Source organism: Gymnoscopelus braueri, assembly GCF_963280865.1.
Source record: "Gymnoscopelus braueri genome assembly, chromosome: 13".
Lineage (NCBI taxonomy): Eukaryota > Metazoa > Chordata > Actinopteri > Myctophiformes > Myctophidae > Gymnoscopelus > Gymnoscopelus braueri.
The window spans coordinates 22,585,852-22,595,631 of record NC_137615.1 but is presented as its reverse complement, the minus strand read 5'-3'; the positions used below and the strand labels follow the sequence as shown (position 1 = coordinate 22,595,631).

At 41.4% G+C, this 9,780-nt stretch overlaps 1 protein-coding gene across 2 annotated transcripts; it reads left to right on the top strand.

Annotated features, from left to right (window-relative positions):
• The first annotated feature begins 380 nt into the window (after positions 1-380).
• On the top strand, positions 381-3,051 carry rpl19 (ribosomal protein L19). 2 transcript variants are annotated; one of them, XM_080446615.1, is made up of 6 exons: positions 381-423; positions 844-950; positions 1,966-2,088; positions 2,270-2,390; positions 2,518-2,628; positions 2,842-3,051. In XM_080446615.1, exons 1-6 carry the CDS (start codon positions 419-421, stop codon positions 2,963-2,965), a joined length of 591 nt encoding a protein of 196 aa, XP_080302741.1. In that variant the 5' UTR covers positions 381-418; the 3' UTR covers positions 2,966-3,051. The 2 variants fall into 2 exon arrangements, with proteins under 2 accessions (XP_080302741.1, XP_080302742.1); XM_080446616.1 differs by having other exon boundaries at positions 382-423; positions 853-950.
• The last annotated feature ends 6,729 nt before the right edge of the window (positions 3,052-9,780 follow it).

Here is a 9,780-nt window from a genome sequence, read left to right as displayed (position 1 = left end):
AGTGTTGATGATTTCTTGTATGTTATTGTATATAAATTATTCAATCAATCAATGTGTGTGTCTTCGTATAATTTACGATTTTGATTTATACTGCCTTCGTGTGGTACAACAGTAAAGTGCAGTTTAACCCATCCACCCACAATGCAGTGCTGCATACTTGGCCTGTACCATTACCTTTCTAATAGGGTATTCTTGATCCGAACGTTTAAACTCAAATGCAGACGTTTCAAATAAATTACATTTTTTGTGACCCCTAACTTTAATATATATCCATTATACAAATTGAATGTAAAAGTTATCTTTCAACTCAAAATTGAGCTAACGTTGAGCCATTTCACCATTCGAAATGGATTCTCCTTTATAATGGTAGATTCCGGTCTGTGTCCGCAGACTTCCTTTTCCAATCGAAGTAGCAGCCATGAGGTAGGAGAGCTGGCGTTGTGATCTTCAAAGTTGTATATTTCGAATAAAATAAACGTGTTTTCCCTTTGAATTGGTTAGTTCCATGTTTTAAGTTAGTTTTGTTTTCGCATCCAAGCTCTGTGCTACGTTTTATATCAGAAACACGCATATTATTTATCAGGCACCCGGTCCCAGCCGACACGATGTAACAAACCAAGCGGCCATGTTGTCAGACAGACTAGCAAGTTAGCTGCGATGCTAACGCAGTAGTTAAGCCATTAGAATGTTAGACAAACAGATAGGTAGTAGTAAACTACATGGCATTTGAGAATATATGCAGATATTTGCGATTTGAAGCTAGATATAATTTGAAGTCGAGTGTAATGTACGTTTAGTGACTCTCAGGCCAGGCTAACGCTCCGTGCTGTCTGTCATTATCAGCATGCTCAGGCTCCAGAAGAGGCTCGCCTCCAGTGTCCTACGCTGTGGTAAGAAGAAGGTCTGGTTGGATCCCAACGAGACCAACGAAATCGCCAATGCCAACTCCCGTAAGTTAACCGTCTAGTAGTCAGTTTGTTTTAAAAAAAATGTACCCTGTAGTAGCGTCAATAGTGTTTTAAAGTATGAGTGTTTCAGAGCATCTTCTGTCTGGGTTGCCAACCGTCCCGAATTGTCCCTTTTATTTGGAAACAAAGTCATCCTATTGAACTAATAAATGACACGGTTCCTTATTTTGGGGAATCAATCAATGACGCATCTTCAAGTTCAGGTGGCTAACCACTAACTGGACCTCAGATGTAGCTGTACTTGGGCCCCTTTTTTCTGTCTACACTAAATCTTAGTTAAATCTTATTTGACAGTCTTATAAAACGATAACAAAATATTCTACGTCTTGGGTCTGAGAGTTTAAATCATGAAATGGTGGTCCTTGCCAAAAATAACCATCTACAAGCTCACAACTAGTCGCAACGTGTTGTGTGCTTGTAGATCTTCTATTTTGGGGTACTGTTCCCCCTACAATATGGATGCTGGGGAAACCTGGCCAGGTGTCCCTTATTTTAATTCCAGGTAGTTGGCAACCCTACCTCCTTCAAATATGATGACAGTAGTTGGCTAACATTGTCAACATTGGGCACCGAGACTGACAGAGATGCAACGGTTATAAGTGATTAAAAAGAAAAAGATCTGTCTTCCAAGGCTAGCCTAACCACTACATTATCTATAGTTTCTTCCCTGCGGCTGTCAGAGCCCCTAATGAGGACATACAAAATGTTACCTGCACATGTACATGGATAATTGGAAGTGTGTTGGATGGTGACGGCTGCTAAAGATATTATATGGCTTGCATCATTGACGACGCTGCTCAGAGATAGTACCTGTTTTAAGAGTTAAATCATTACTGCTGTTATACCTGTACTTAAACTTTATTCATTGAATATTTACTTAAGATTCTTTTTTATGATCTTACTATGTTAGCACAGTCTCTGGGGAACATGTCCCACCAACATTTAGCAGGTTTTATCTGTATGAGTAATTGACAAATAAATCCCTCTTGATCTTTAGGCCAGCAGATCCGCAAGCTGGTGAAGGATGGCCTTATCATCCGCAAACCTGTCACGGTGCACTCCCGTGCTCGCTGCCGCAAGAACACACTGGCACGTCGCAAGGGAAGGCACATGGGTGTCGGTAGGTTAAATCTGATGTCTCCTCAAATGGCCTAAACATAACAAGAACTTAATGTGATATTCTTGTATTCAGGCTACTTAAACGGCTATTTAGACTCGGAGTACACTACAAGAAGTCTTAACTAGTGGCACTGATCAAGGTATTGTATGAAATATGTGGTTAATGAATACTTGTTTCCTAGGTAAGAGAAAGGGTACAGCCAATGCCCGTATGCCAGAGAAGTTGTGCTGGATGCGCCGCATGAGGATCCTGCGTCGTCTTCTGCGTCGCTACAGGGAATCTAAGAAGATTGACAGGCACATGTAAGTTCATGACACCTTGACTCAGTGATGAACAGAATTACATATGCTCTTTTACTGTTGCCTGTTAAGACTCTTGAAGGTATTGTTGGTGTGTCTTGATGGTGCTAATAATTCTCTGCTCTCACAGGTACCACAGCCTGTACCTTAAGGCCAAGGGTAACGTGTTCAAGAACAAGCGTATCCTTATGGAACACATTCACAAACTGAAGGCTGACAAGGCTCGCAAGAAGCTCCTGTCGTAAGTTTAACCCATATCTAAAGCCACTTGTTGAACCAACATATTTGAATTGCAATCCATATTCGGTTAGATTTGTCCCCAGCTGAGATTGACTAGCTAACAGTCAAGATTAATTTATGTGTACAGATTCAATTACTGAATGAGACCTGTGTAATCTGTGCTGTTATACATTTATTTTAATTCTGAGCAATCACATCTCCCCCTTTCCTATAGTGACCAGGCCGAGGCTCGCCGTACCAAGACAAAGGAGGCCCGCAAGCGCAGAGAGGAGCGTCTCGCGGCCAAGAAAGAGGAGATCATCAAGACTCTGTCAAAGGAGGAGGAGACCAAGAAGTAATGAGTCTGCCCTCGTAGCTTCACTTATCCTGTTTGACTCTGCCACCTGTCAAAGTGTTTCAATAAAAGTGTATATAAAGACACAGACCTGTCTCCTGCACCCTCTTAACTCGTTTGAACTGAATAATACATCCCTCATGTCTAGATGGAAGCTTCATTGATCATTTGTTGAGCAGTCGTTTAACTCGCCAAAAGTATGGCCGTACACAAGTATAAATTGGCCAATAAGAGTAAAGGAATGTATATTTGAAGTATGATAAATATTAATATGTGCACAGCTTACACTATACTTTGCTTGAAAGCTTAAAATTTTTAAGTTTGTAATTGTGGATGTTATACAGTAATGTAAAATTTCAAGGAAGGTGTTCAGAATTTCTTTTCTACTATTTGATTTCCAAGGCACTAGCATGTAAATTATGAAAAGAGATAAAATAAAAGCGTTATAGAATTTGTAAGCGTTATTGGTTACAGGGGTACTGAAAATGTGAGCCATAGAAGAATATTCTCAAAAAACAAGATGTAAAGTCTTGATAATATTCTTGGAGTCCATGTATGTTTTAGCAGATGTAATCTGTTAGAGGCTAATTACACCAGAAAGATTTGGAGCCACAGGCCATCAAATGAACACAAATTCATATGTTGTAACATGGTGACAGTACAGTTGAATGCAATTTATTTTGTAGCAGTCATGTATCCAGTTATCTGGTCCACAACTAACCGTACAACCAATTACATAAGACTGATACGGATAATACGCGATAGGCATACAATGGAACAAAATGCCGTTCTACGCAACTCATGGTGCCTGTCACATTTAAAACGAGACACATTTAAAAAAGTCAAAGTCATTTAAAAACATTAAAAAGATGAGAGCAGACAACATTGGTAAAAAAAGAAAAGTGCTGATGCATTCAAAGTGCAATACAGGTACAGTATTATTCATCTGAAGATGTTGGTTTTGGGGGCAGTATACACCTTGCTTTCATACAAAGTGCTCAATTATCTATCCCAACCAAAAGTCTCTTGTCAGCATGTGACAGTTTCCAAGTCCTAGGTTGAAATGTCTTCAGTGTGCTATATTTGAAAGATTGAGGTTTGCTGCCGCCTAGTGTTAGAATGTTTCTCTAACAGTCTACGACTGGTTACCACACCATGGTACTACAGGTATACTGAATCTCTTGAGTTTCTGACAATATCATATGTAATATTGCAGTCCAATTCTGCATTGAGGCGTACAGACATGCAAAAGTGTTACTTTTCAGCTACAGTCACCTTTTTTAACCCAAATAGGGCAATTGTGTGACACCTGACCCGAAAGAAAACAACATGTTGTCACCTTTTTCACCTCAGGGCTGTTTGCATGCCTGGGCGTAGCCATCAATCCCATTGTCTAATGTTAAGGTCACTGTGACATTCTTTTGTTTGTTTTTACAACAGTTACAACTTCTGCTCACATTCCCTGATCACTCAACTGGTGTCTTTGCATCCCAAAATATTTAACTGTTGAATATGTAGACTGTTGTCTATGCAAAGAGTAGAATACTCTGATTTATCATACTTTGTAAAGGGGTTTGTCTAGTGTTCACAACAGGGTGCATGCATTATACATGTGTCTTAAGTGTGTCCAAGTGTGTTTGAATGCGTCTACATATGTGTGTATTTATCTCTGTGTGGTCTGCCTCCCCCATTGTGTGCATGATTCGTGCACTGTCTGCTGACATCATGCATCATTGATGTTTATGTGGTTGTGTGAGTGCCTAGGCCTATGTGAAAGATAGAGTAGTAGTAGTTCAATTGGGCGCGCGGGCGCCAGGCCCCATGCTAAGCACCCTTGGAATGCACCAGAGGGTCAACTGTTCAAGGGCCACGTGATGACAGTGCTGCACGCACCCCCACCAGGTTACACGTGTAGTACTGCAGAGGTTTCAATCCAGTCAGTCAGTACACGGTTGATATGTCACTTCCAGCATCAGCCTGGTGTGAAAATGAGAGTCCATGTCAATATTCTGAGGAACTTTTTCACAGTGCAGCCTTCTTCCAGATGCTGAACAGACTCAATCACATCTCCCGAGTCCCAACACACTTGAGTTTGTTTTAGTCTATTTACTTATTCAGGCACACAGAATCTCACGTGCTGAGAGGGGGAGAGCGTTGGAGGGGTAAATCAAACAAACAACACTGCCTCAAACAAAAAGTTGATCATGCTGACTTGGCTGACACATTGCATCTGTCAGTGGGAGAGATAAGAGGCCTGTCTGGTGGGTTCAACGTAGTGTGTGGGTGACAGGTTGGCTTCTTTCAGCTCAGCAGCACTTGACCAGCGTGGTGGATCCATCAGACTGCACAACCTGCAGACAGTACATCTTCTTATCAGGTGCCAAGCATGGGTCTCATATCAGCAAATAAGCATTATCGTTTGTTTTAACTGGCAGGAAGTGTAAGTCTACTAAATAAGACAAAACAATGAATTATTATTATTTTATTTTTTTTAATCCTGAATTGTACTGAGGTGGTTAGCCACCTTAAACCTGGCCTCACTAGTTTGGGCATGTCATATAGTAGCACATTTTCCAATATAACCACCACCAGCAATGCAACACGTTGTGAGTTTGCAGATGGCTTGCTTGCTTGAATACTTTATTAACATGACTATTAATAGTACAGGTAGTACAGTCAAAGGTTATGCTAAAAGGATAACACAAAAAGCCACCGGGGCTTGTTTCCATTGTGGTCCCATTGTGCTCAAATCATCAGTAATACATAATACATACGATACAACTATTTTCACTATTTGTCGTAGGACAAAGTATAATAGGTCTACCGTCTCCACACGTCACAAGTACTTATTAGCAAAGCCAGCTAATTGAGAGGTGATTGCAAGACTGGGTCAAATTGTGCATCTTACATGATGCCCCCTAAATACCTGTTAGTCCCAGTTCATGACGAGGTCAAGCAGCAGCAGGTCGGTCAATAAAGAAGGGATGGATGAAGGGGAGTAGAACGGTTTATGGGGTGGTGTTGTGGGACAATGAGTGCTTTTGTTTCCATCTATTTACCCTGTGTGTCCAGGGGCTGCCTAGCCCTGCCTTGTGATGATGTCACATGGGCTCTTTAAGGAAATGCCCCCTCCCCCTTGTCACCCCCCACTCCCCTTTCCTCCCTTAGTTTCCTCCACGAGGCTAAAAGCCCCACTGCGAGGCATATTCCGACTCCAGACTACCCGCCAAGTGCATCTGGGCTGGGTCAGCCTATTCAAACAAGTTTGGCAACACTTACTCACACCTATACAAATATGCAAATCAAAACAGTCGGACCCCTTTACACAACACTGACTAGGACCACTTACAATGGAACACATGGGTCCTTGTTGTTCACAAAATAAACACAAGCACATGCAAGCCAAAACTCTGTGCTGATTTGTTGTTTTCTGGCAGAATGCCAGATTAATTATACAATGTTTGTCTAATTAGACTAATAATTCCATGTGTCATGTAAGCTGAGTACAGGAGGTTGGTGGCTTGCTAGTGGCCCACAGGCTTAGTAGTGGACAATATCAGAACCCATTAGATTTTTATATGATTGAGAATGCACTCTTGAAAAACGACTTCTTGGCTTTAACATTGTTACACAGCTTATGGGATCTTCAGAACATGCCGTCTCTGTAATAAGCTAATGAGTTGTTGTTGTGTGGGAGGCTGTGGAGTAGCATAATGACAAGAGGAAATTAGATGAGATGTCTCTGGATACTCCGTTTAGCAGGCTGCCTCAGAGGTCTTCGTGCGCTTGTGTCTCTTCACTGATAAACTACTATTGTTGTGGCATGTTGATTACCTTGCCAAAGCCACATTGATTGTTGCTGTGACTCCAAGCTGCTGTAGATTTCTTTCCACATTCCTTCTGGTATCTCATGATTCCTTGCAGGTCATGCATGAGTGTATTACCACCCCAGCCTCAGACCTAATGTTCAGGGGGTGAGTTCTTCTTATGTGTCCTTTCACCAAAATTACAGTATAATACTATGCTTTCTCTACTCCCTCTCCACTCATAAAGGATTGCCCAAGATCAGAGATAAAGCTTGATAAACCGTTAAATATCCTTTACTCACAGAAAACACGGGATTGACATGGGATAAGTGCAGGTAAGTACCGGTTCATCGCCACTCACGCCAGTGTCCGGAGTCATAGCTGAATGATTCAATGTCATTTAAAGTGGATGTATGAAAGTTTGTTTACATTGCATAATCTGAGAAGAGGAGATGCATCTTTGTGGAGTGTCTACACACCACTTCCTACTGAATCATGGAAGCCAAACAGTGGCACTCCATTGTTTTTACTAGCTTTCAGCTTGAAATGAATTGAGTTGTATGTTCATAACCATTTCTGTCTCTATCCTTTACCTTCAGGTTCCTGATTTGGGTTCTTCAGCGTCCTTCACTGGAATCCCACACACACAACCCAACCCAAGTGGGTCCTCCCCCAGAGCCTTCATCCTAAACTTGTGCCCCTGGGGTGGCCTCACTGTCCACTCACATCTCCCCCTTCATCCCCTCACCTCATCCCTTCTTCCCCGCATCAATTCTTCCTCTCATCCCTTCATCTCTTCACTATCCATTCTCCTCTATCTCATCCACTCATATCTAATCCATGTCCACATGGAACATGAAACATGAACACACCATAATAAGCTCTTACCATTTCTGAATAAACAAAATATTTGAGTTTTTACTAGTGAACAGATCATTTGTTGATTGTTTTTACTAGTGAGGTTACAATATTTAAAGTTTCACTTGTGAAAGTAGGCAAAACCCCAAATGGTACAGTACCCTAGGACAGTAAAACACACATACCGTAGCATACATTCCCCATGAGAGTCCGGCTGCTCACTGCAGTCGCCAGAGCCATGGGCACATCATTCAGGGAACCAGCATTACCTAACTGGCCAATTCAACTAAATAATCTGAGGTGTCCGAGTGCTTTCTCATTTCCTTAATAAACTCTATCTCTAGCAGCGCTATTAGTGTAATGTTATTAGGAGCATGCCCGTCATTATTTTTGGTTAAAATAGAGGGGGGGAAAGGAGAGATGGCCATTGGCCACAAACCTGGATGGATTACTTCCCCAGAGAAAGGCATACTTGAGTGTGGAGTTAGGAATAAGTTGGTTGGTGATAGTGACTCACAAACCTTTCAGCATGCAAGACCTTCATCTAAAGGTTAAACTATCTAAACCCTCACTCTTGTCAACATTACAACCTCCTTGGGTAAATGACAGAGTCCGGTCCATAAGAAGGGCATGTAGACAGGCAGAACGTAAATGGAAAGCTTCTAAAGATCTTTCTAATCACAATGCCATGAAGACACTTTTAAAAGAATTAAACAGCACAATGAGAGAGGAACAATCAACATATTTCTCCCATCTAATTGCTTCGAACCCCCATAACCCCAAACTTCTTTTTAGCACCATTAATTCTCTTACACGTCGTCCCTCCGACTCCAGTGAAATTATATCCACTGAGAGATGTGAAGCCTTTCAGGCCTTCTTCTTAGACAAGGTCTCAAACATTAGAACCCAAATTGTACCTTCTTTGTGTATTCTACCACACAGGGAGGTATCCCAATACTTAAATTCCTTCGATTTAGTTTCCCAGCCTGACCTTTTGAACATTATTAATAGCATGAAACCCTCTTCCACCCCTGCAGACGCTCTACCCACCATATTTTTAAAAGAGGCTTCCCTCTTTTTATCTCCAGACATTTTAGCAATATTCAATAAATCACTATCCTCCGGTGTTATTCCTTCTATCTTCAAGTCAGCTGTAGTAAAACCCCTGTTGAAAAAATCAAACCTTGACATCTCCAATTTGAACAATTTCGAAATTACCCTTTCTCTCCAAAGCACTAGAGAAAGTGGTTTATTCTCAACTTTAAACTTTTTTAAACGACAACTCACTCTTTGAAATGTTTCAGTCTGGTTTTAGAACACACCATAGTACAGAGACTGCACTTCTGAAAGTTTTAAGTGACCTCAGGATGAACACAGATGCTGGCTCCTGTACTGTGTTGATGTTACTTGACCTTTCCGCTGCTTTCGACACGATAGACCACAATATTCTACTGGACAGACTAGAAAACTGGGTGGGTGTGACTGGGTCTGCACTGGACTGGTTTAGGTCCTACCTGAGCGACAGAACCTTCACGGTCTCAGTTGGCGATGCGTCCTCTAGCCATGCAGATGTCACTTGTGGCGTCCCCCAAGGGTCAATCCTTGGTCCGTTATTATTTTGTATTTATCTTCTTCCTTTAGGCCTAGTCATTCGCAATTTTAATGTCTCCTTCCATTTTTATGCTGACGACACACACATTTATTTTTCCTTAGACCCATCAGACCCTGCCACAGCTTCTCCGGTTTCTCTTGTCTCCCCTTTGATTGCCTGTCTTTCTGCCATAAAATCCTGGATGTCAAATAACTATCTTATGCTAAACAATGACAAAACAGAAATTATTGTGTTTGGACCAAAAACCCGTAGAGACATGGTAACCCAGTTATTACACACACAGGGGTTACAGTGCACCCATGAAGCAAGGAACCTGGGAGTCCTATTTGACTCAGACCTAAACTTCACAAAGCATTTTTCCAACATTGCAAAAACAGCCATTTTCCAATTTAGGAATATTTCAAAAATCAGATCTTTCATCTCATTTAGCGACGCACAAACCATTATTCATGCCTTTGTCACTAACCACTTGGACTACTGTAATTCACTTTTTTCTGGACTCCCCAAAAAAATCAATCAATCGCCTTCAACTAATTCAGAACA

Bases quoted from the DNA above. Each gene is read 5' to 3' on its own strand.
- rpl19 (XM_080446615.1), top strand. The intron at 951-1,965 runs GTAAGTTAACCG...CTTGATCTTTAG, and splicing joins AATCGCCAATGCCAACTCCC to GCCAGCAGATCCGCAAGCTG. The intron at 2,629-2,841 runs GTAAGTTTAACC...CCTTTCCTATAG, and splicing joins GCTCGCAAGAAGCTCCTGTC to TGACCAGGCCGAGGCTCGCC.